Source organism: Crocodylus siamensis, chromosome 7 (genome assembly GCF_052110815.1).
Source record: "Crocodylus siamensis isolate JL-2025a chromosome 7, ASM5211081v1, whole genome shotgun sequence".
Taxonomy (NCBI): domain Eukaryota; kingdom Metazoa; phylum Chordata; order Crocodylia; family Crocodylidae; genus Crocodylus; species Crocodylus siamensis.
In genome coordinates this window covers 47,781,202-47,807,676 of record NC_143401.1, presented here as the reverse complement: position 1 = coordinate 47,807,676, position 26,475 = coordinate 47,781,202, and the positions used below count along the sequence as shown (strand labels likewise).

The 26,475-nt window shown below is 44.3% G+C and overlaps 1 protein-coding gene across 1 annotated transcript in view; it reads left to right on the top strand.

Moving 5' to 3' along the window:
• Positions 1-26,196, top strand: part of RTKN2 (rhotekin 2) — a 65,158-nt gene extending 38,962 nt beyond the window's left edge. The window contains 7 exon segments of the mRNA XM_090058709.1: positions 9,693-9,787; positions 20,260-20,300; positions 22,161-22,323; positions 23,392-23,511; positions 25,649-25,742; positions 25,744-26,102; positions 26,105-26,196. Coding sequence (XP_089914835.1) covers positions 9,693-9,787; positions 20,260-20,300; positions 22,161-22,323; positions 23,392-23,511; positions 25,649-25,742; positions 25,744-26,102; positions 26,105-26,196 — 964 coding nt within the window.
• The last annotated feature ends 279 nt before the right edge of the window (positions 26,197-26,475 follow it).

Below are 26,475 nucleotides of genomic sequence, written 5' to 3'. Positions count from 1 at the left end.
CCACAGAAAAATAAAGAGCAGAAGCAGGTATTTGAGAAAGTACAGTGGTGGGGTTGGGTACCACAACTGTCAAGGGAATCACAAAATTGTTAATAGCATGCAAATCTTGAACAAAGCGATAAACAGGCAACCCCTCAGGTGTGCACTTCTCCTTCTTTTGGACTGGAAGGATTGGGATATTACAACAAGAATGGGTAGGTACCAGGACACCCTGTTCTAGGAGACCTTGTATTACAGGAGCAATGCCTCTGGAGGCAGCAACTGATAGCGGGTATTGCGGGATCGATGGGGGAGACACTCCTGATTTAACCTTGATAGAAACTGGGATGGCACCCTTGAGAAGTCCCATATCGGTTGTGGAGTGGGACCAAAAGGACTCAGGAAGGTGAGCCAATAGTTCCTGTTGCAATGAGGAAGAATTGGGCTTGGGTTCCTGTTCCATTAGTGTCATCATCAAGGCAGGAATTTGAGTCTGGGGTAAGGTGAGGAAGACCCCATCTGGAGAACAGTGAATTGTTGCCTGCAATTTGCAAAGGAGGTCTCGCCCCAACAGATTTACAGAAGCGCAAGGGCTCAGCAAAAAGGCATGTTGCTCAGTAAGGAGACCCAAAGTAAATGAAAGCGGCTGTGTAACGGGGTGGTCAATGGCTTGATCCCCAATACCTACAGCAGTGATTACTTCACCAGAAATGGGAACCTTAGAAACAAAACCAGAGCTAAGCATAGACAAAGAAGCACTGGTATCAACAAGAAAGGGAACAGTTTGTCCTCCCACAGTAACAGGTATCATAGCATTGGAAAAGGTAGAAAGTAAAGGGGCTAGAGTCTCTGGGTCTTCTTGGCTGTCCTAATACTGATTTTCAACTTCGAAGGACTGGAGAGGAGCTGGTCCAGGCTGTGGAGCTCAGTGGGTGCCTGGCTGAAATGGAGGGGCACTAGCTGAGCGTGGGGCCCCCAGGGTTTATTCGGGCACTCATTCTTCCAATGACCTTTTTGCTTACAGTAGTGACAGACATCATTGGGAATGTCAGAGGGACCAGGTGGTCGGGCCAAGCGAAATGGTCCTGCAGAGTGCCGTGGTCTGGCGCTACCCTGGAGATCTCTGATTTGCAAAGCCATCAGTTTGTACTGAGCCTTTGATTTTTGCTGTTGGGCTTTAGTATAGAAGTGAGTGGCAGCAGCCAAAACTTTGGTGAGGGGTTTAGTTTCCCACCCAATCACGGTGTTTTGCAGGGACTTGGAGATCCTAGGTAACAGCCCTAAAACAAAGGTCTGAATAATCATGGCAGAAAGGCTAGTTTCTAGGTCCTGACTGCCAGAATGTGCTTTAAAGGTTGGACCAAGTGAGAATAGTAGTCAGCAGCATGTTCTTCTGGCTTTTGCTTACAGGTGGAAATTTTGGACCCAATAATCCAACATATCATCTTGGGGTGGGTCATCTGGTGGCAGAGGCAAAGCAGGATAAAGCCTAGCTGGATACGGTGAACAAGGGGCAGACGGGGTTGGTCCTTGACACTGGAGATCCTTAACTTGATTCTGAAGGTGATCGATTTGCTTCTTAAATTTTTCTTCATTATCCTTATAGGAAGCTACAAGGGAGCACTTATGGTGCTTTTTGGACTCGTCTTCCCATAGGTACCGGGCTTCCATTTGAATGGGGTTATTACTTTCCAAATTTTCTTGGAGATGTTTGAGGATATGATGATCCCATGACCCATCAAAGGGCCAGCACAATTTGGGGTCACCATTGGTGTACCGGTTCCATTTAATTAAGTACTGTATTGACCAGGGCCCATATTTCAGATACATAAACTGGGCTGGATCCCATTGTCACGCCTAGGACTTACTGACACCGAAACAGGCAGGTACTTACCCTGGCCAGGGATTTTTCCAGAGCCAAACAGACAGATCAGGGTCTGGGATGTCGAAGCTGCAGAACTGAAGAACTGAGTCGAGGATAGCCTTCTTGGAGCAATGGAGTCGAAGAGCCGAGATGAGGGTCCTACTCGGGACGGTCTGTGTAAGGACACATCCCGGACGAGCCCCGAAGATGATGAGGAAATTCAGACAGGATCATGTTTGGCTGTCAGAAGCGCTTTATTTTGCATGGTCACAGGAGAAAAAGCAAGGGGCAGCTAGGTCTCAACAAGAGCAAAGCACAGACTCCTTTATATACTGATAAGTCCCATACAGGTCAGTCTGCCTGGTAACACGCTCTTGGAAGTCTGACAGTGACTCATCTTGTTGTCTTGCTGAATCAAGCACATTTTCTCAAGCTGTTTCCTGATAAGCTTATCCTGAAAGCCATCTTGTTATTCCCACTCAGCTTTCACCCACATCACATCCCCCAACCTGCTTCGACACATATACACTTCTTTCAGTACTTTTCCATTCCTCATCACCATGCGCCAGCCTATTGTAGTCCAGGAAGTTTCTGGTATCAGTGACACAAGCCAGGATCAGCCTCGTCACAACTGGGGTGCCTCTGCTCGTGGCACCTCCAGCTGGGGGTTCCAGAAGAGGGTTCGATGAGCAGGTCAGCACCCTGGGTGAGTGTTGCAGACAGGGTTGTCCCTGGAAGGGGGTGCAAATAGGGGCAACCACCCCAGGCCTTGAGCTTTGAGGGGCTCTGTAGAGCTGTATGGAGCAGCGGTGGTGCGGAGCTTGCATCCAGTCACTTGCTACCTCCCCACGTGCTGCTACTGGTGGCAACGGCAGCTTCTTCAAGTTCAGGGTCCATGGGATCAAAGCGGGGTGGGGCCCCACATGGGCTGATTTGCCCTGGGCTCCGCACGCTGCTCAGGGCAGCTCTGGTTGCAGGGGACCTGGACGCAGAGACCAGCCTCCAGCAATGTGCAGCAGAGAGATATACACCTGGTCCAATGGGAGTGGCATGCCTGCTCCTCCCCAACTTCACATAGGTGGGGGTTGGTAGGGTGACAGGCATGCCAGACACCCACAGCAGCCTGGTTCTGTTTCCTGCCTGACCAATCTCATGGATCTAGGGTGGAGTTAAAGTCCCCACCAAGGACCAGGCATTCGTGAGGGTTGAGGGTGCCCATGTATGTGGCTGCCTGGTGAAAAAAATCTGCCAACTCCGGGTCCCTCGCAGGGGCCTACATATTCAGAAAGGTCAGGACCAGCCCCTGTGCTTGGACCTGGAGGTGCAGCAGGCAGCCTGGCACCACCTCAGTGTCCTGGAGAACCTCCGGCTGTATATCTGGGGAGAACGGAGTGGCCACTCTACAAGAGGTGACTAAAAAAGACTCTGCCTCCCCACTCTAGCCACCAATTAGGCTCATCAGCTGGAGTCATCAGGGTCTGCTGCAAGAATACTACAGGGTACCCTCCCTCCTGAAGGAAGGAAAGCACCCAGCATCTCTGGAGACCCTTCCTGCAGCCATGGGTATTGAGGGTCACCATCTTAAATGACTTCATGAGTGTGGGGGGGTGGAATAGACAGTTCAGCAGGGGCCTCGCGCATCTCATCGCCTGGTGTGGGGACTGTTGGCTCATGTAGCATGCTCCCATAAGTAGAGAGGGCATCTATGAAACTGAGGACCTGCCTGTAGATCTGGTCATTGCAGCTTTTGGGCCCCTTGCCTTCCCCCACCAATGTCCATGCAGTGGCAAGGATGCTGTCAAAATCTCCTCAGCCGTCCAAGTCGAGCTGTACCTTGCCTGCAGACCAACAGGTGTAGATGTGGTCAAGAAATGCAAGTAGCTCACCCCTGGGGACTGCCGGGACTGAGAGGTCTACAGGCTGCAGAGCCTGCTGATTCTCGGATGTCCTTCTCCTGGTCCTGGGGCTCAGCGGGCTCCTTAGGTACCAACTGAACCCCCTAGTCTGCTAAGACCCCAGACTCTGGTTGGGATTGGGAGAGCTCTGCAGCCCCTTGGGACAGGGGTGGGGGTAAGAATGTGGGTGAAGCTCCTTCACTAGATGATAGGGTAGAGCTGGTGCCCCAGGGGGTCTGCGCAGGGCCCCCAACAAGACTGGCCTGCTGATTAGGGGACACCACTCTGACCCCCTCTGGTATGGGACCATGGGGCAGTCTGGGAGTGAGGTTTTCTGGGAGGGGGAGAGAACAGACCCATCAGGCACCAGGGTGGCTATGGTGTCTGCCTTGGTGTCCTGGGAAAGGGGACCTCTCTCAGGACTCACTGGGGTGATCCCCAGGGCCTCTGTATCCCCCCAGATCATCAGAGTAAGGAGGCTCCATTGCTGCACTTTCCTTTGGGTAGGCTGAGGCCTCAGCCTTAGTGCCCGTAGTCTCAGGGGTATGCCCTGGTCAGCAGAGTGAGGAGCTTCCTCCATGGGCTCCTCTTTGGGACTATCTAGCAGTGCTGATACCTCCTCCATGGGGATCAACTGTTCAATCTTTCCTGGGGTGGGGTGTCAGGTGCAGCTGAGGAGGCCCCTGGAGGCTGGGTCACTCTTCCCCCCCCCGTGTGGTGGCCACACAATAAACATTAAGGCATAGGGAGTGGACCACAGGACTTACCACACAAGGGCAGAAACACACAGGGGAGGCTGCTGAGGCAGATATAGAAGATGGCTGGAGCAGTGGAGGGGATTTGTTGAAGTTCAGTCCAGGAGCCTCTCAGGCCTCCAGCCAGGCACTCAGCAGCAGAGCAATAGGAAGCAAAACAAAGCAGGATGAGATGCAGTGGGGCAGCTATGGGGGAGTGCAGGAGCAATCAGTCAATTAGCGAGTAATCCAGTGCAGGTGTGATGTTGAGTGGTGAATCTCCCTCTCCTGCGATGGGGTAGCAGCAGAACAGATGATAGTAACAGCAGCAGCAGTGGTAGTAGCCATCTAGTTCAGCTACTCAAGATGTGCTTCAGGTGAAAGTGGAGGTGAAGGAGCCTGCCAAGACAGCTGTGGCAAGAAAGGCACCTTTAGGCTCTGGCAGTTATGTTGGGGGAGGGCCTCACATGCAGTGCAGGCTCCCTCCCCAGGCTGTCACCTGACTGTGGCCTGGCAGTGGTCTGGGCAGCAGGCTGGAACAGGGGTGCAGAAGCTGGGATGCAGCGCAGAACAGTGGGCCCCTCCCTGAGAGGGCAGTAGCATGCAGCAGAGGACTCTCCCCTCGTGGAAGGGCAACAACAGCAGCAGCCCAAGGCAGGAAGGGGTGCAGCCAACTTACCCCTGAAAGCTCTGAGAACAATTCAGCAGCTAGTATTAGCAGAGGCAGGAAGGGTCTTGGCCGTCTTCTCCCCAGAAGGTCTTGAGTCTAAGCTAGCAGCAGCAGCAGCAGCAGCAGACTGGGACAGAAAGGGGCGTGGCCAACTTCCTTCCAGAGCCTCCTCCCTCAGAAGCTTCTGAGGGCAGGTAGCCCTGAGTTGCTAGCCAGGACAGGTTTTTATATTGCTGGGGCCAGCACTGGTGGCTGCAGATCCAGGAGGAGCCAGGCAGGTTTATTTTGCTCCAAGCAACACCATTTGCCCCACACCAAAGTCCATATCTGGGCATGTGCGCTAAGGCAAAAAGCCCCAGATCAAATTTGTGCTGCTTCTATTTGAGTTGCTGCAAGCTCTCATGCCTGTATGTGGCATGTCCTTAGATCGGTTAACTTAAGTTGTACTGATGTGCCACCTAGTCTTAATTATCTTTTTGTACACTTGGTTATTACCATCTTTCTCTTTATCCAGTCTTTGGTTACCTTAGTAGCTTTTTCATTCTAGCATTTTATACTTTGTCCCACCTTCTTTTGGGGAAGATCATTTCCCCCCTCTTCATTTCCTCCCCTCTTCAGTGCAGAAGTATTAAATAAGTTTTAACCTTGGAAAGGGGTCATTCAGACCTCCATATTTTCCTGGTGCTTTTTGGACAGTTCACTTGTTCTGTTATAACACTGGGCTACATTCCACACAGGAATTGGCTCTGTCACTCAAACTTCCTCTCTCAGCTTTAGCTCCTCTCCCCTTCTGGGAAAAAGCCGCTAGTTAAGTTGTGCTCCTCTTATAAGAGTTCACTAATTAATAATTTACAATTTTTCTGGTCTCTGATGCAACGAGTGTTCCCAGCACCGGCACAATGACATCATCTCGCTGGCTGGTCCCGCCGCACGCCTGGCAAGTTTCTCGCTCTGTTTTCTCCTTTGTAATAGGGTCACCACCTCCCTGTTACACTGAGCACATGCTGCTTTTATCAGCAGTTCAAAGAAAAACAGCATATTTAATTCAATTTCCTTGCATGTGTGGGACAGGCGGCCTTGTCTTGTATTTGAGTAAATATGGTAGATAGAAGGCTACTAGAGAAATGCAAAATTGTGTTCCACAAGTGGCACATAACAATAATCTGCTATATTTATAAAGCCTATTTAAATCAGTGGGCTAATTCTCTCAAATACACAGGCAAAATGCTGTCAGCAATGTGAATTAACTCATTAAATTTGAAAAATTGTTATTTTTGGATAGTTATGTTTGATAAAATTTTTGGAAATTTTATTGAAGTTGGCTTAAAAGAATGATTGTTATGTTTTAGTAAGAAAATATTACTGTAAAATATTTTTAAAGTAAAGTGGGTTTTTTTGGCAAAGCTGTTGCTGTAATTCATGCTTTAAAAACCAAGTCACTTAAAAAGTGGGAGAAAAAATCATTTTATCTGTGAGAAAAAACTGAACTTTCTTATACGGTTCAAACAGTACATTCACAGATTACTTAATTATATATTACATTTGGTATTTACTTTTTGAGAATTAAATTGTTCCCAACAGAATATGGGAGTATATTATATATGCTGAGAAAACTTGTGTTTAGGTCTGAGTCATCGTCTTTGCTTTGCGATGTAGCATAAATACTGAACACGTGTGATGTCAGTATAACATTTAATTTTCTCCTCAGTCCACTGAACTGAGTGAGTACCAGCACTGGAAAAACAAACTCCTTGCAAAGCATATTGCTGCTTTTGGCCTTCTTTGGTAGGTTTGGGGTAGGACAGCATGTGCTTTCTCTGTAAAGCTTTGACTTATTTTCTTACTGTGTGTTTCCACCATGCTATTAGGAAAAATACCAATTAAAAATAATGTCGTATTTTAAAGAAAGTAGAAGTAGTAGAACTTTAAAACTTTTTAAATTAAGCAATTTAGTCTAACCTTGCCTTCTGCCCTTTCTTCCTATTATTGAACAGTGGTTGCATCTACACATGTACTTTATGTACAGTAGACTAATTAGCTGTGGAGTAAAGCATCACTATCTACATGTGCAATGGTATAAGGCCACAGTAAACTAATTATCACTGCCATAAGACAGTACTGTCGGAGTAATTTATTGCAATTAAACACGCATGTAGATGCTGACCTCAGACAAATTGTACCTGATTAGTCCAGGCAGCAAGGATCCAAACTGCTGCTTGCTTGCCTAGGCCATGGCTCTGCACTTTCACCACCCTCATGCCACAGTAAGCCTCTCTGCTGCCAAACACCACAAACTGGAGCCCATGGCAGAGCAAGGCAGGAGCAGCCCTGACATAAATTGCTTCATTCCTGGCTCAAATTGCCACTGTCCCAGGTGCATGTGTAGACACACCCAGTGTTATTCTAGAGCAAATGTATTTTAAGGATAGACTAGTGCTCTCAGGGTGAGTTGTAGTAAGCAGGTTTTTGTGAACTTAGTTTAAACTCATTAGCCAATACAATACATATTGTACCTCTGGGTTGTAAATCTGTGAATCTGTCTGAAGTGAATTTGGAACAAAAAAACCTTAAAAGACCTTCTGTAAATTTTGTGGGCATGCCAAGAGTTGTTCCTCATGCCCTATGCAGAATTGTAATTGTGACTCTTCTCCTTCTTCCCTTTCCCACCCAAAGACAAACAAAACAGAAATAGCATTCATCAGTTTGTAAGCAGTAGATGTCAAAAAGTCCATCTGTGCTGTCAGTCCCCTTTATTACTCCACAGCTTGGTCTTGCCTGTATCATCAGAATCAGGTTGTCACATATCAGAGTTCCAAAACAGTATTTCAGCCCTGTAGGAAGCATGGTGTAGTGCCATCTACAAAGGCAAGACCAATGCATAACGTACTGTATAGCTTTATTATTTGTTTTAAATAGGCCCTTAGAATTACATTAGAAAATGGACAAGGCTAAAAACAACATTTTTTTGAATCATGTTGACTTGTGGGCCATACATCATTAAAATGCATTAAAGAAAAATATATTTGCTCCAAGGAAAAAAATGCAAAATAAATAGAAAAGAGAATACCCCAACTGTACTATAAGTGGAAAACAGAACGTGGCACTTACAAAGCCTCAACCTCTTCTATAAAATTCCTTTAATAGCAACAGATGCTGCAATTAAAATCCCTCAGTCAGTGATTCAGAGTGTTATACTCAAGCAATATAAATATTATAAACCGGTCCACATTATTTGGAGGGTGTTGCAGGGTACTAAAGTGTCTGCTCCTTTAAGAGCAGGAACTGCCTAGGGAGAGGGCCCTGAGAGCTAGACAGAAACCCCACAGGTGAAAGTTACTATGGCAGCAGGCTAACAAGGGAATTAGCCTGCACCTGCACTCAGTCAGCTGACCGGAAGAAGGCAGGGCCCTGGGCATGTATAACCCAGGGCTGAGACCAGCAGGAGTTAGTTCTCTGGCAGCAGCCAGGGGAAGGAGTCTCCAGGGAAGAATTGCTCAGAGACACTGGTGGCTGCCTGATATGCTGCATATAGGCCTAATGTCTACCAGGAGCTCACCAGGTACCCTGGCCTACAAGGCACTTAGTGCTGGGGGGAAGTTTGACTCTTTTAAAGGGACAGAACACACCCTGAACTGTTTGTATCATATTATAGCCCAGGGGCTCATATTTTGGTTGCTGTTTATAAACTGGGGGATCAGGCTGGGGCTATTGGGGAAGGAGGAGGCCTCACTGGGGACCCACTACAGTGTGGGGATCTCGGCACCAGGGGGCATGGTGACAAAGGGGGTGAGCAGATCCCAGTGCCAGTGTGGGTGCAGAGACAGAGCTATGGAGAGCCCGATGATGACAGAAGGCTGAACTAGACTACGGCCTCAGAGAGGTAACATGTAATTACCATATGTGAGGCTTGGGGTGTGGTAAAGGGGTAGTTTTGGAGCTACACATCTAGCCCATAAGGCTGAGGATGCCTGTGAGGCATCCATTTTAAGCAAAACCCAAAAAGGGGTCCAACAACCCACAGGGTTTAGCAGGGTCCATCAGGACCATGTCCAAACCAAAACTCAAGGGCAGCCTCCCTATATTATAATTACCAGCAAGACATGGCAGGCAAGGAAAAGGGTGCCCGTTAGGCAAGACTGGCATGGTCACGGAGCCCTAGGAGCATCATGGCCATCCCTGGAGACCCCATCCTGTGACGGAGGGAAATGCTCCAAATGGTAAAAGTCAGAGCAGGTTAGAAGTTATTTTTTCATGAAAATGACTTTTTGTGTTCTTGTACTTCAAAATTGTGAGAAGTCCTGGGTACAAGTAAGAATAAGAAAAAATTCTGGAATCTCAAAAATATTTGCGAAATGGACAAAAATGTCTTGCCTAGTTGCAGTAAAAATAAGAATGTTCACCCTCAGCAACTTACTGAACACTGTGGCCATTAAATAGGTGTTGCATGGCACCTAATCATTTCACAGTGACTAAAAGTATTATCTACAGGATAACAGCCTGAGAAAAGCCAAGCAGAAATATTTAAAATATGCTTTGTCTTTTACAAACAGTGGTGTAAAATACAGTTTGCTGGAACATACCACTTTGGGGTTGGACAGTGCTGAGGATAGTTTCAAGACCCACAGTCTCACCATTTCAGGAAATGGTAAGTACTACAGGGCACCAATTTAAGGAAGGAAAAGATACAGTGAAATTAAAAAGCTTATAAAAAAATTGTAAATGCTTATTTTTTTTCTTGCTACATGAGCTAATAGAGAAGTGGTTCAAACCTCTACTAGGTCATTTTAGGCCCAATTGTAGATCTCCTTAGTCCCAGGCCTGTTGCCAAGTAGATTCCAGATTTGAAAGAGCACAAGAAACTGTAAGAAGCAACGGCAGACCTAGACCATGAACAGGTATTATGTTTGTGCTGAGAGAAAAGGAGTGCATGGGGTGGAAAGCCCTCTCAGAGCTGTGGGACAGTTCCAGTCCTGGCAGAATGATCCCACTCTGCACTCCTCCAGGTGACCCAGAGGGTGACCCCCATCAGTGCCAGGGGCAAGGAGCATACGGGGTAAGGACAGCAGTTCTTTGTACTCTCCTCAGGCAAGAAACTGTGGCAGTTGCTGCTTTTCAACAGCTGCCTATTTCAGTCTGCTTCTAATGTAAGCAAAGGTGCTTTTCTCCAATTTTTTTTGTTCTTTTTCTGGCTGTTTTTTTTTTTTTAAGTGATGGTGCCTGGGGTTGTGGGGGGAGTGGAGGGTGGGGCAGCCATTAGGGGGGCTGCAGCAGCTGGTGGGGGATGGGGCCAGGTGGGGCAGCAATTGGGGGGCTGGGATGGGGCATGTGGGCATTGCAGGAGGATAGCCCCTGCAAGGGCCATACCCCTTGTGAGTGCTGAACCGCTGTTGGGGGGCTTCTGAACCCCTGTTGGGGGGGCTGTAGCCCTTGTGTAGGGGCTGAATCCCCTGTTGGGGGACCAAAGCCCTTGTGTGGGGGCCATTGCCCTGTGGGAGGGCAGCAGAATATGAGTTCATGAAACCTGTATTTAGAGCTCACTTTATTATTATGATGAGACTTGCTTTAACACTAGATCTATCAATAAAACATTGTCCAACTGATTGCTGTCTCTGTCTTTCTCTCTCTCTCTCATTATAGTGGTCTTTTGTTTTACCTGTTGGGGAACATGGATTTGGGGGTATTTTAGAGAGTGATTTGGGGATTTTTTTTTTAAATCAGGGATTTTTCAGTTTTCCAATAGGGTACACCAGAATTCGTGGTAGGGAGGCCAGTGGCAGGACCCTGTCTGCTCAGAGCTGGCACCTTAGACCTATCTGGCTGTGGCTGACCTCCTGGACAAAGGGGGCCAGGAGGACATGCTTTGACAGTTCAAAGCAGGCCACCACACCCAGAACATCTTTCCATGTGATAGCTGCCCAGATGGCTGGGCAGGGGGCACAAATGGCAGTAGTGCTGCACAAAGGCCAGCCCTGCAACCGCAGTTCACTGGCAGCTGGTCCAGAGAGGCAGATGCCTCTACTGCCTCTGCATTCCCCATTTGAGTCTGGCAGGTGCACAGCAGGTCACAGCCAGGCAGCAGCCCCCACTGCCAGACTGCTGCAGTGGGTAGAGGGTGCAGGGAACTCTCAGGGCTGCTTCAGCAGTCCAGTTGGCACAAGAGGTAGTGTCCCCAGGTACCAATTGGCAGGGCCCCAGAAGCTCCTGAGAGCTAGTAGCCCTGAGCTACTTGCCAGGGTGGCTTTTTATATTGCTGGGGCCAGGACAGGGTAGCTTTTTATACTGCTGGAGACAGCACAGGTGCTGGCCCCAGGTTCTTGCTCCCCCTGGCTAAAGATCTGGGAGGAGCCAGGCAGGGTTATTTTGCCCCAAGTGGCACAGTTCGCTCCACAACAAAGTGCATGTCCAAGCACGTGCGCTGAGGCAAAAAGCCCCAACTCAGATTTGCACTGCTTCTGTTTGAGCTGCTGCAAGTCCACATGCTTGCATGTGTGGATGCACCCCTTATGTTCTAGTGAGTGGCATTTAATTTCTTAACAATAGACATAAGCTACATCTCTTATACTAGAAGCTGGTTAACCTAACTTACATGCTAAAGGATAGAAAAAAGAGTGAAAAGAAAGATTATTAAAAAGTGAGGTTTTTTTTGTAAAAATAGTAACTTTTAATTAATTTCAGTGTTTTAAAGTTGTAGATGAGAAGCCATGAAAATTTGCAGGGTATCTTGGCAATAGTCTATTAGTGTTATCTTTGAAATGACAGGATTTCTGCAAATAAACTTTAAAAATTTTACATAATTTTATTTGGCATCATTTTTAGTGTGAAACAGTCATTCTGAAGTATTTATTAGCTTACTAAAATTAAATGCTTTTGCTAATAATGATTCAAAGTTTTGTACAAAGCCGTAATAAATTCCTTCTGCATGGTTTGTAAATTGGCACTTATGATACCACCATAAAGTACTATTTCTACACTATTTGGAAGATGTTCTATATAGAATTGAATGTGTCTATAGGTAAATAATTAAAATATTGAACAATTTGCATATTTAAAATTAAAGTATCTGAAAAAATTTTGTAGAGACTTTTGAGCCATATTTAAAATTTTTAATCATAGGTCATCATTTCAGAGCATGACCCAGATTGTATTTCCTAGTTTTCACAAGTTTTTTATTTTTAAAGATCAAATAAAATGAAGCTCTATGCAGCAGGACACCAGGGTGCCTGCTACTAGCAGGAGGAATAGGGCTGCTGAAGCGCCCTGGAGCAACACAGATGGGGGTTGCTAGGGCAACTAGGCAGGTCATGTGGCCAGGAGGGGGCAGGGCCAGGACCTTATAAACAGCTAGGCCAAAACCTAGCTAGCAGTTCCCTTCTGGCAGCTGCAGAAGTAGGAGCTTTGTGGCTGAGCTGAGCGGCTAGAGTTGGTGGTTGCAGCCTTACCTTACTGACTGGCTGCGATGATGCTAGGGATGAGAACATCCTGACTAGAGGTAGGGTTGGGAGCCCTAGAGGGGCTCGGAGTTTACATTACGAGCAGGGAGGCTCTGTGGTGATTGTGTTATAGCCAGTTGGCTTGGCTTGTGTTATAGTTACACCGGAGGACCGGGTGAGGCTGTAGGGGTGATAGGAGGCCTCACGGGAGCTCCCCAGCAGCTTGGGGGTTTCTGGTGCCCCACAGGAGCACAGTGCCAGTGGGGCACAACTGTTGGCACTGGAGTGGCGCGGTGTACGGGGTTTGGACTCCAGCCCATGAGGGCAGCAGTTTGCCCAGTGGGGCAAATGACCCAAGAAAGGGTCAAAGGGGCCAGGCACGGCTACGGCCACCAGAGCCCCAAGTGCAGGAAACTCGCGGCGTGGTGAGCGCGGTATAGGCCCCAGAGTGGGCGAGGGGCGTGGTGAGCGCGGTATAGGCCCCAGAGTGGGCGAGGGGCGTGGTGAGCGCGGTATAGGCCCCAGAGTGGGCGAGGGGCGCGGTGAGCGCGGCCAGAGACCCCGAGAGGGGCGGAAAAACCCAGAGGTGGGCGAAAGGCCCTGAGAGGGCGAGGCGTTGGAAGAGTACCTGGGCAAGGCAAGCCCAGGGGTGCCAGGCTAGGGGCGCTGGTGGGGAGACAGGCCCAGAGGCGCCAAGCAGGGCGCCAGGAGGCACAAGGACCAGATATTGTCTGCAAACAGCTGCGAGGCTTGGGGCGTGCTAAAAGGGAGGTTTGGAGGCATGCAGTGGCCCATAAGGCTGGGGTGAGAGTACCCCACTTTGGAACGGAGGTGATCCCAGGAAGGTGTCATAGGGGAAAATAGGCAGCCTCCCATTCTGAACGTCAACATCAAAGACGTGGCGGGCAAGTAGAAGGTGCCGGATCACCCTAATTGACACGGCAAAGGGGCGCTAGCGAGCTCACAGCTGCTCGCGGGCCCCACCCCGTGACACTCTATAAAAGTGATTTCTGTTTTATCTTCTAAGTTATTGTTATTCCTACTTCCAAGAATGTATTTTCATGTGGCTTCTGAAGAATGGGTGCATGTAGAATCCATACATCCAAGTTTTGCCTGATGGAAATGTCATATTGTTAGAGAATGCATACTTTTTTTAGTAAAAGGAAAATCAAATTTGTATGCATATTTGAGTGCCCTAATTTCATAGTTGGTAGGGTCAGAAGGGACCTGAGCAGACCATCAAATCCGACCCCCTGCCATGGCAGGAAAAAGTACTGGGGTCACAGGACCCCAGGAAGGTGTTTGTCTAGCCTTCTCTTAAAGTCCCCCAGGGTAGGAGCCAGTACCACTTCGCTTGGAAGTTGGTTCCAGATCCTAGCCGCCCTAACAGTGAAGTAGTGCCTCCTGGTGTCTAATCTGAATTTAGCCTTTGCCAGCTTGTGACCATTATTTCTAGTCACTCCTGGTAGTGCTTGGGGAAACAGGGACTCCCCCAGTGCCTGCTGGTCCCCTCTGACTAGTTTGTAACAGGCCACTAGATCTCCCCTCAGCCTTCTCTTATGGAGGCTGAACAGGTTCAGGTCCCATAGCCTGCCCTCATAAGGCCTGCCCTGCTGCCCCCTGATCATGACAGTGGCCCTCCTCTGGACCCTCTCCATGTTGTCCACATCCCTCTTGAAGTGCGGCACCCAGAACTGGATGCGGTACTCCAACTGCAGCATTACCAATGTCACACAGAGGAGGAGGATCACCTCCTTGGACCTGTTTTGAGATGCATCTGTGGATGCATGACAAGGTATAGTTGGCCTTCCTGACTGTGTCCCCACACTGCCGGCCTATGTTCATTTTGGCATCAATAATGATTTCAAGATCTTTTTTTGCTTCTGAACTGATGAGAAGGGAGTTCCCCAGCCTGTAGGTATGCTGCTGGTTCTTCCTCCCCAGTTGCAGTACCTTGCACTTGTCAGTGTTGAAACCCATCCTGTTCTCATCCACCCACCCCTGTAACCTGTCTAGGTCTGATTGCAGCCTATTCCTCCCTTCTAGAGTGCCCACATCCCTCCACATGTTAGTGTTGCCTGCAAATTTGAACAGGGTGCTTTTTACCCCCTTGTCCAAGTCACTGATGAAGATGTTGAACAGTGTGGGCCTGAGGACCGAGCCCTGGGGGACCTACTGACCACATCCCTCCAGGTCAAAAATGACCCATCCACCACCACTCTCTGTGTGCGGCCCTCCAGCCAGTTAGTGACCCATTTGACTGTGTAGGTGTTGATGCCACAGTCCCCTAGTTCTTTAATGAGAATGGGGCGCGAGACAGTGTGGAAGGCCTTCCTAAAGTCCAGAAAGACTACATCCACTGCTACCCCTGCATCTAAGGATTTTGTGACCTGGTCATAGAAGGCCACTAGGTTGGTCTGACAGGACCTACCTCTAATGAACCTGTGTTGTTTGCCCCTAAGCATAACCTCCCCTGCTGGCCCCTTGCAGACATGCACCAGGATAATTCTCTCAAAAAGCTTACCCAGGATCGAGGTAAGACTAACTGGCCTATAGTTTCCTGGGTCCTCCTTCCTCCCTTTTTTGAAAATGGGAACCACAATGGCCCTTTTCCAGTCCTCTGGCACCATACCAGAGCACCATGAGTGCTCGTAAAGCTGTGCCAGGGGTTCCGTAATGACCTCAGCTAATTCCCTCAGCACTCTGGGGTGGAGAACATCTGGACCAGCTGATTTTAAATGCATCCAGTCCCTCCAGAATTTCCCTGACTAGATCTTCACTGCCCCTAGGCCTGGGTGTGCCTCCCCTGGGGCCTGTGGGGGTCCTGGTGTGGGGGCTGATCCGGTCCCTGCTCAGGAAAATGGAGGCAAAGAAATTGTTAAATAGGCTAGCTGTGTTGTTTGGTGTGACAACCAGATTTCGTAGCTTGTCTTGCAGAGGACCCATGCTACCTGGTGCCTTTATTTTGCCCCTGTTTATTTAAAAAAGGACTTCCTGTTGTCCTTGATCTGGGTAGCTATTTCCAGTTCCATCCCTGCCTTGGCCTTCCTGACTGCCCCCCTACAGCCTCAAGCAACTGAGGTATAGTCATCCCTGGTGATGGCCCCTCCCTTTCATTGGGTGTATGCCTCCCTTTTAGCTAGAAGACGTTCCCTTATACTAATTACTTAATAATAAAGCTGAGAAGTTTCTAACACCAGTAAACATTTCTTTATTTTACTAGGACTTTCTTTCATAACAAATTATTAAATACACAGAACTCAAGCCTGTAGTACTCATTTATAACATCTTTCTTTGTTACACAATTACAGTTTAAATATAATTGAGAGAAAACATCTCAAAGTGATGATCTAGCTAAAAATCTGCTCCAATGGCTCAAATGTATAGTATTTTTTATTTTTTGTGTGGGAGTTGATTTTTCTTATCCTTCCAGGAATGGCTTCTCTTAAAGTGGCCAGACCTCACAAAGAACTATCTATAGATATTAATTTCCATAGAATTATTCCTCTCTCCTTTGAAATAAAACGTAAAGGGGTCACTAACTTCTGAGCCATTGCTTCAGCTTCATATGATTGAAATACTAACATTGTTAAACAGAAATGTTTTTGTAACACAGGCTTAACAGGAGTTACAGTTTCTGTCTGAATACAACAGCCAGGTACAGCCATTCAGTTTCTGCTAGAATTGGTGTTCTCGTGGTAAAAACCAAAAGTGTATAGACATTGAGGCTTTTTTATTTTTTGAGCAAAAATGACCACCCCAAGAGAACAAAAATAACATGGCAACAACTAGGGTTAAATCACTTCTGGGAGAGTTTCTCCTGGAAGACTGAACCTCTGAACACATTCCCCTGGCTTAATTTTTATTTGGGACTAGGATGAGCAGAGCTGGGGAAAAAGGCTCCATGTCTCCTCAGGCTGGGGTTGCCCCAGTCTTAAGAAGGTATGAGGGGTGGAAAACAGGGAGTTAAGGGGAAGAGCAACTCTCTGCCTTTTCACCAAATGGGCAGTCCCTAGTTTTGAGAGGAGGCAGGGGGCTTTGCTAGCCCTGCTGGCTTAGCTTTGCCACCCTCTGCTGCCTAGATGAGTTACATGTTCTTCTGTAAACAAACATTTTCTGACTCCCTTATTTTCCACCTACAAACATCATTTTCTGCAACCTGAGACTTATAAACCTACACAAAGTGTTAAGTTTGAGGCAATTTTGTTTCACTACCTGAGGCTGGCTGCTACTCTTTTGGTGAGTGTTTATCCAACCCTTTTTATATCTCCTTCCATTTCAGGAGTGGAATTTTTTATTAATCAATGGCATCCTTTCATCTGTGAGAGACAGGGGATATTGTAGCCTGTGCTGTAGATGGTTTGCAGTGTCTCATGTGACTGAATAGTCCAATCCAAGATTTGCATTATCTGTGGCTGCAAATGTATGTGATGTGGTTGGGTGATTTAGGAGCTGCTTGCTTCCTATGGACTCTTTTCTTTTCAAGCTGTTGGAACCTATTCCTGTCATGGGCTTTAATGCCCTGGTGAAGAAAATTTATGCCACTTGTTCCAATTGCTCACTAAGATTTCCCATGAATCAGGATCAATTCAAAATGCCTTCATATCTCACTTGCATGTGTCTTTATAACAAAGCTTAGGGCATCCCATTGTTTTTGTTCCCTCCAATAGTTTCCCATATAGTATGTCATTGGGTATATGTCTATCTTCCAATCGGCTAGGCCATCTGAGCAAATGCAGTCATCTCTCAGTAGGGCTGTCACACTTGGTAAATTTGCCCGTTGAAGTACCTCCTCAATGGTAACTTTCTTGCCATTTAGTGTTGAGTATGCAGCGTTAACAGTGCAGGTGGAAGCTATTTAACCATTTTTCTTGATATGCGTAAGTTGTCCATGTTTCCCCACCATATATGAGAGTTCTGAGTACATAAGCTTTGTACACTAGCATTTGGGCCTTGGTGATAAGCTTTCAGTTGTTTCATACTCTTTTAGTGAGTCTGCTGAAGGTGGTGGCAACCTTTCCTATGCGAACATTAAGTTTTTCATCCAGTGAGAGGTTGGTGGTCACTGTAGAATCTAGATAGCTGAACTTTTGGACTACTTCTAGCTGGTTCTCATTAAGGGTAATTGATGGATCTTGTGGAACTCCCTGTCCTAGGACAACTGTTTTCTTTATGCTGATAGTGAGAGCAAATGCCTGACACTCTTGAAAGGTGATCCTTGAGTTCTTGTGGTAGGTCTTCATTGTGGGCTGTAAGGGCAGCATCCTTATTGCATAGAAGCTCTTTGATACACATCTTTCTAACTTTAGTCTTTGCCTTGAGCTGTGACAGGTTGAAGAGTGTCCTATCTGATCTTGTGTTAAGATGCACTCCACCTTCCATATCTTTAAAACGCACAGTTCAGGAGTACCAAGAAGAAGATTCCAAAGAACGTAGGGGCAAGGACACACCCTTGCTTCACTCCACTTTTCATCTCAAAGCTGTCCAATGTAGACCAATCAAACTGAACAGCTGCTTTCATGTTGTCATGGAAGGAACATAAAACACTTAACAGAATTGCTAGGCATTTTGTAGGACTGCAAATCAACCTGCTGTGCTGACAGTGTCAAATGCTTTGGTTAGATCTTTGAATGGTTGGTTTTGCTCTCTGCATTTTTCTTGAAGTTGACGCAGGGAGACTATCATGTCTAGGGTTGATCTTCTGGTCCTGAATCCACTCTGAGATTCCAGGTAGACACGGCTCTCCAGCTGTTGTAGGTACACCAAGATGACACTTGTGAAGGCTTTTCCTGCTATGCTTAGTAGCAATATACCTTTGTAGTTGTTGCAGTTGCCCTTATTTTTATACAAAGTGACAATTTTTGGGTGATTTGAGGGGGGCAATTTTGTTGACAGTATAGAGCACCATCTTTTGAATCCCTTATTTTCCACCTACATTATTTCCTGCAAGCTGAGATTGTTATAAATCTACATAAGGTGTTTAGCTTGAGGCAACAATTTTTTTTTCCACTACCTGCGGCTGACTGCTATCATTTGGTGGGTGTTTATCCAACCCTTTTCATATCTCCTTCCATTTCAGAAGTTGAATTATTTATTAACACACAGCAAATTCCTTGTCCTTCTGAAAAGGTATCATAGAATCATAGACTCATAGAAGTAGGATTGGAAGGGACCTTGTAGATCTTCAAGTCCAACCCCCAAAGGTAACCACACTTTGAGATCTCAGGGTTAAAAAGCTTATAATCCCTCTAAAAGGATTGATTCCTTTTTTTTCAGCCTTGACTGTGGCCATGTTCTATGTCACCTCTGTATAGCATCTATTGTCTTCTATACCTGAATAAAGGGTTAGGCAAGATGTACAAAAAAGTTGTAATCTGGGACGGCACAGATCAGCTAACTATTTGCAGATCTACTCTCTTTATAATATCCCAAATAATGTTGCTTAAGCCAGATCTACAATTGCTTAAAAGAATTTGTGCATGGGAAGCAGTTATAATATCCAGATCCCACTTGGTGAACCCTGTAACACAAATGTTGAAATTGAGTGGTTATGAAACTATGCTTCACAGCCCACTGGTGCTCTTTGGAGGATTGGCTGGTTGTGTGGTGCTGGCTCCTCTCTCTTGTTTCTGGCTGCTGTGTTAAATTAAAGAAGTCTAAAAATACATATGTTTCCCAATATAGATCTTCTACTTAGTTCTGTAATTGCTGTAGTTAACAGATGGATGCTATATAATTACGTATGGGTGGGGATGTAATTCATATGATGATGAAAGCCAGAGGCAGAGTAGCCATGGGCTGATGAGGAAGATGTGATCTTTGCTATTAACAAGTTTGAACAACACTGTTTTAAGTCTAATGATACCTCTTTGACAATCTGAAACAAAGATGGAAACATGACATCATGCAAATAGACTATTTTGTTTTGAATTGGGGCTAAAGTGATTTAAAGGCAGCTTGTTGTAAGTGGCAAGCTTTGTTTAATCATAATCTTATAGTATACAGCATTGTTTTCTAAACTATTGAATGTCTGATCTTAATTTCAGAAATGTAATTAGCTTTGGTTATTTTGAAATATGCCTTTTTCAACTCCATTGTTCGTTGGGGGGAGATGGGGTGGAAATGACTGTTTGGAGCAGCTGGTCCCACTTCTCTTCAGTGGAGGGTTCCTTTTATTTGAACTACCTAACACAGGGGCCAGCAACCTACAGCCTGTGGATCAAATTTGGCCCACCCTACCACTGGATCTGACCCATGGGGTTTCAGCAACATTTTGGGGGTGGGGGCTTTGATTGCGGGCACTCTCTTCATGTCTCCATAGGGACAAGTGCCAGGGCTGATCCCCTCTGGCCTAGGGTGGGTCATTCTGGCTCACAGCTGGAAAAGGTTGCCTACCCTAAATTAACCAAAGTGAAGTTTCCTGTGGGACAGAGTGGAGGGGTGGGTATTATCAGGCAGAGATGCTTGGGATTGGGGCAGTGGAAGAGGAAATCTGAAGTTTTACTTCATGAAATCTATCCATTCTCTTTAGTACTGCACCCCTCCAAAAATTCTTCTTATGCACTTGGATCAGAACATTGCCCTCATCTCAGAAAAGGAGCAATGCCAATTCCTCAAGGCTGCCTACAGTAGAAAAATTGAGCTTAACCATCATACTGGTTCTGACTTTGTTTTTTTTTTTTTACAGTAGCTGTAAGCATAGTTGGTTCAACTGCTATAATGCCAAAGGTCAGGGCACCATTGTATTATAACATAGTACTTTATATTAGAATTTTTTGTTAGTGAAGATAGGCATGTTGTATAATGCCTTGCTGCTTGGTAAGCTCATCAGCCCATTACTCTAATGATATCTTATATCACTTCTTAAATATTCAAGTGTTAGGTATAGAATGTTGCTTGAGAATTTATCTCCTTTGAATGATAACGTATTTGTGGGATAAAACTTGCAGGAAACATCATTAAATAAACTTCTGTCTATGGTATGCTTGAAGTTCTTACCTGTCAAATGTTAATCTATTTGATTTAATTTTTGGCTGGTATCTATGGTTACCCGAGTTAATGGGATATACAGCACTTATGGATGAATTACTTCATCTCCTATTTTTAGACAGAAGAATTTAAATGAGCAAATCCATCAGATATGCTTCAAGCAGCTGTTAGTTTTTCATATGGTTACCTCAGTAATGCATTTAAAAATCTGGAGAATGTTCTGTAGAATAATTGTTTTTCAGAGTATTAGCACTAGATTTATCCCCACAGGACGAAGTATGTAGCTTAATTTCTGTAGGTATACATCTGATATTTCTAACAGGTGTTTGACATTAAGTTGAAATGGGTTCTGGGAAGGGAACCACAATGACTTGTTCAATCAGTTTTGAAGTGATATATGTGTAAATGAGAGAATGTCTTCTCTCTTTCTCCTCTCCCCCATCTCCTTCTCCCCACCCCCGTTAAATGAGGTAGGGTTAATGGGTTTATTTAATTTCATTGAATGAGTGCATGCAATAAAAAGTGGTTCTACTATCAAGGTCTGTGTTAGGATATAACATGAACATCACAAGATTCAGAATTTTTAAAATATTACCATATCTTACACTGAAAAAGTACTTAAGGTAACCTGGCTTTTGTTCAATCAGATTGCAGAAAGTACTATGTTTCACTTTAATAACACCATATCAGGGGACACAAATATGATTAAAATAGAATTCAGTCTACTTTAGATGATAAAACTAATTTAACCATGTCCCTGAAAAGTGAATAAAGCCTTGGATAGAGTAATTCTGTAACATAGTTCAGGATAGAGTATTTTAATTGAGTCTAGCTCAAACTCATTAAATAAAGCACTTATGCAAATGTATATATTTTTGAAGTAGTAAATTGATTATTGTCAGGATAACAAAATAATAAGAATTGTGGGTTTGAATTCAAAGTTTAAATTTCTGAATGTTGGAAACTTGTTCCAGTACAAATGTGTGGGTGACTTTTTTACAGCATTTCTTTAAACTTGGATTGGGTCACTTCCTTTTTTAAGCTTCTATTATTATGGTATTAGGAAAATGACCTGATTTTACTGAAACTAAACTAAAATAGATATCAAATTAGAATATGTAACTGCAGCCAAAAGTGGCTTCCAGCACAAAAGTAGGAAAACTAAATAATCTTTATCGATTGTGGTTGACCAGAACTTCAAGTCAGAGAAATGGAATAACTTGTATTAAACTAGTTACCAAACTAATCTGAAGAAAGATGAGCCTCACAAGTATGATTTTTTTTTTTTTTATGGAATAAGTGCTTACAGCATGTATACCCAATGTAACTTCTAATCTGTTCTTTATCAGTTCTGTTCTATTCCTTTATCTTTTATGTTACTTCCTTTTCTCACCTTTTAATACATGAGAAAATAATTCATATTGTCATTTATTCTGTTTACATTTGATTAAAAAAGTAAATTTGTATTGGATTAACAGACCAGTTGACAAGTGTCAGGTCTGCTGTGGTACATACCTGCTACTAATGCTGAGCAGAAGATTTGTGACTCAGTGCAGCAATAATTGATTAGTAGTCTGTCTATTTTATCATCATTCTTAGGAAATCACAATCTGTGCTGTGGATAAGGATTCCAAGAAAACTCATGATTTTTCTATTATTAATCCTGTGGCTGGAGAGGCTGTGACTCAAAATTTTGCATCTGACAATAGGGAAGAACTTCATAAGTGAATGGAAGCTTTTTGGCAGCATTTCAATGATTTTAGTAAGTCAGCAGTTTTGGTAGCATTGTCCTTCAAGTGGTTATTATGTAACGTCAAAGGAACTGAAATTTCATCACAATCCTGTTATTTATAACAGGAAAGATAGAAGTATTTGCTTGATGAGTTTATTGTACTATGACTCAGTCCTCTATAATCTTTAACTTCTTTTATTAATTCTAATGTGCCCAGAAATGTCCAGTAGTCAGAACAGAAGTTTGGGCTACTTTCAGTGTGTGTTGGGGCAGAAGCAAGGAGAAGTGGGGAAGGGGATCCTGAAGTGATTGGTCGGAAGTGATTGGTCTAGTTATCATCTTTGGAATACCAGTACCTTTCCAAGTGTTGGTGGAATCTCACCATCCTTCCCTCATTTGTAGTAAATAAAGAAACTCTTATAGAATCCTGAAAACAGCATCTTTTCAGTAAGAATAATTAGAGGAGATTTTGAGTGCTGACTTGATGGAAGGCCTGAGCAGTGTATTGGAAACAATATTTGATCAATTCTTGCAAATAGAAAAGTTCTATAATGACTTGACTTAACTGGATGGGATTATGATACCACTGAACTCTTAGTTCTTGTGCAGTGTTGGAATTCTTCATTTTATAGAACTGAGAAACAAGGATGACTCAGTTTCACTGGTACCTTCTCAGTGGCAGGTGCAGCTTTTGTGCCCAAGGGTTATATGAGAAGATGAGTGGGTGAGTGATCCTAGCTCTGCCTCCTTCTGAACTCGTCTGCCACAACTTGGATCAAAAGAAAATGTAGGAGGTATCAGTGGCCTTTTAGAGCTAATAATCAGTTTCCTTAATTTTAAATTCTCAAAATCCCATTTGAGGATTTGGGGGCATACATGCAGGTTTAGCATTATCGTCTGGTAATATTGCTGAGATTAATTTAATATCTGTTTGTTACCTTGTGGTAAGGGTTAGGAAGAGCTTACCTGGTGGGACCAAACATTTACTGCCTAGATTTGCCTGTTTGGAAGAAGTTTGAAAATATAACCTAATTATTTAAAAATGTTCAAAAGATGAAGTGTATAAATTCTAATCATTTGTTTTATATTTCCTCCCAGGCCATTGGAAACATTGTTGCAAAGAATTTATGAAAATTGAGATTGTCACCACGGAAACTACCTACTACGGAAACCACCTTTGTTCTTGACAAGAAGCAACCTTATTCTACCATGATATAAGTAAGTAGTCTTTTCAAGTTTTGCAGGGTAATTGAAACAACATTATCTGTATTCAAATGGCTTCTGGTGTTGATGTTGAAACACTGAATTTTTCAAGGGTGATTTCAGATAATGAAACAGAGCAACATCATTGCATACCTAGGAGTTTGTATTACATATGAATTAATAATAGCAAAAAATAATGAATACACTTTCATACCTTGAACCAAAAAATGCAGTCTGAGCTATAATTAGGGAGCCCTTAAAACATTCAGACAAAAAAAAAAGCTATTACTTGAAATAAATGTTCACTACAGGAATAACTTAAAACCCAACGAATGAAAATGTAGGAGTTTTAAATAGTTCAGACTGCAGACCAATAATGCCTGGAACTAGTTACATTAAATTAATTCACAGTTTTCCAAGCTTTGTAATAAATACTTATAACTTAACACACTGTTCAGTCTATGACAACAACATTAAGACTAGGGTATGTGAAAAAAATCTTTCTTAAATGCATCTGAGCTATGCTAATATTCTTATCCCTACTTTTGCACAGTAAAATATAATTCCAGAAGATTACTTGTATAAATATGTTAGAGAGACAAGTGTTTGCAGTCTAGAAGTAGGTTGCTTTATTTCACTGAGTCTCATGTGACATTGTCCAGGAAATAATGCGTGAGTATATATGCCTGGTTGCCTGCATCAGGAGAGCTACATTGCAAAGATACCCAAATTGACAGGCTAGTCATTGAGTTATAATGTATCAGTGTATTGAACAATGTAAAAGTAATTCCTTTTGAACCATGAATACAGAGGAAAAAAAGCAGTAAATCAATTATAAAGGAGTCCTATGTAGGCAATGTGATGAAATACTGTCGCATATACCTGCATATATTTAGAGAGTTAATTGAAGAATATGGACTTGAATTTGAAACCACTCTTAAAACTTAAGTGCATTTTTATGACCAATTATAGCATTCATCACTACAAATCCAGCATCTAGATTCTTAAAAAATTGTTTTAGAAGTTGTGGATATAGGGCCTGTGAGAGATGCATGATCCTCCTGCTCTTTTTGATCCAGGTTTTAGGACAAATGCCAATGATTACACAAATGGAGAAATCAACATACATTGAATGTAGTTTGTCCTGTACACTGCAAATTATGTTGTGGTGGTTGGGAGAATGAGAGGAAAGGAAATAGGTCAAGGCTGTCTTCAGGTATTTGAACACAAGACTTGAAGGTAAAAAATGCCCTTTTTGGTGGGGTAGAGGTGCAAAAATATTTGGCAGTTTTGACTTTTTAAAATTGATCCATGTATTCTATGCACTTTTCTAAAATGAAATATTCAAAGCATTGAACAATAAAATTTATTACGTAGAATCAGTTCTCCTAATTTTCTCACTGAGCAAAAGTAAAAAGATCATCTTCTCTGGGTGCATCTACACAAAATGCTTTACTGCAGAGTTGACTAATTAGCTCCACAGTAAAGCCTCACCATCTACACATGCACCCGTATTAGCCTGGAGTAAACTAATTAATTCTCTCATAGGATAGTACTAGTACTAACTCCACCATAGGATAATATACAAGTACTGTCCTACGGTGAAGTTATTTACTGCACCACAACATGCATGTAGATGGTGTCTGGTGCTTGCTAGCCCTGCACTGTAGCACCTTCATGCCCCAGCCAGCCCCTCCACATCATGTTGAGCTTGGGGGTGCAGCTCCAGGCTGGCAAGCAGACACCACCACCCCACCCCAGGGTCCCTTGCCTGCTGGGACTGTACTGCCTTGGATCAATATGCTGCAGTTCACATTTACATGTGCACCTGAGAGCAATAAATTCCAACTTGAACTGCACCAGAGTTTATTGTGCCTCATTAATATTACATGTAGACATGCTGTCTTTGAGTGAGAATAAATAGAGCACTTGGTGTTCACAACAGTTAAATGCTGGTATTCCTGATGCTGTTGTAGGAAGCTTCTAGTCATTTTCATTTAAATGTATATCATCTTTTCCATTTTTGGCTCTCCAGAATTCGGGGAAAATGATACTCAATTTTCTATATTCATAAGACTGATAACCAAGCTGGTATGAATGAAGTTGTTGTATACTAATTTAATCAGCATTCAACCAACTTCTAAAATTATAGGCATTGATTCACCAATGAAACACAAGAGCTTAGTTGACATTATACAGAGAAAAATTGAGGAAACTGATGGAGAGTTCCTGATCAGCCAGCAGAAAGTCTGTACCTTCTCTGTGGGCCCCCATATTTGCTGGTGCTCACCAGATGCTTGTCCAGAAAAGTATTGTACTTCCATGTGAGACTACTAGTCCTGATGATAGCAAAGGGAAGAAAAGAAGAGCTCCACTACCGCCAACTGATAAGCCACCATACAGCTCAAAAACACAGATGAACACAGACCAGTTGGACAAGGAGAACTTTGGGAAGAAGTCTGCCATTACACATAGGACCTCTTCTTTTGATTTGAAGTTACCTTCCATAATGCATCACTTGCAGAAGCCCATTGCTGCTCCTCACAAACTGGGACCTTGTGGAAAAAGCAGCCTACCTGACAGTGAAAATCCCCTTTTTTCAGTTACTGAGAGTTTGAAGCCAAACCAGTACCAGCTTCTAGGAAGAAACCTGTGAAAGAAATGCTAGACCCTAGATCCTGGATGGAGTCACAAACGTAACATTTAAGCCCTGGACAAACATGCTGTTTGAGGTGCTCCAAATAGCAAAGTTAGAGATGTGAGTGAAGAAGCACTTCAAAAATGGCCAAAGTATTTCAAATATGACCTTAAAAAAAACAAGTAACACCTTTTAAATGGTTCCTGAAATATCTGCATATTCCATCTGTCTTTCGGCATCCCATGGTGCTCCATTAGCCATCCCCATGCCCATGGGTCACTAGGGGCAGTGGGGCAGTCAGGGAGAGAGGCATGCAGGAGAGGTGGAAAACGGAGATGATA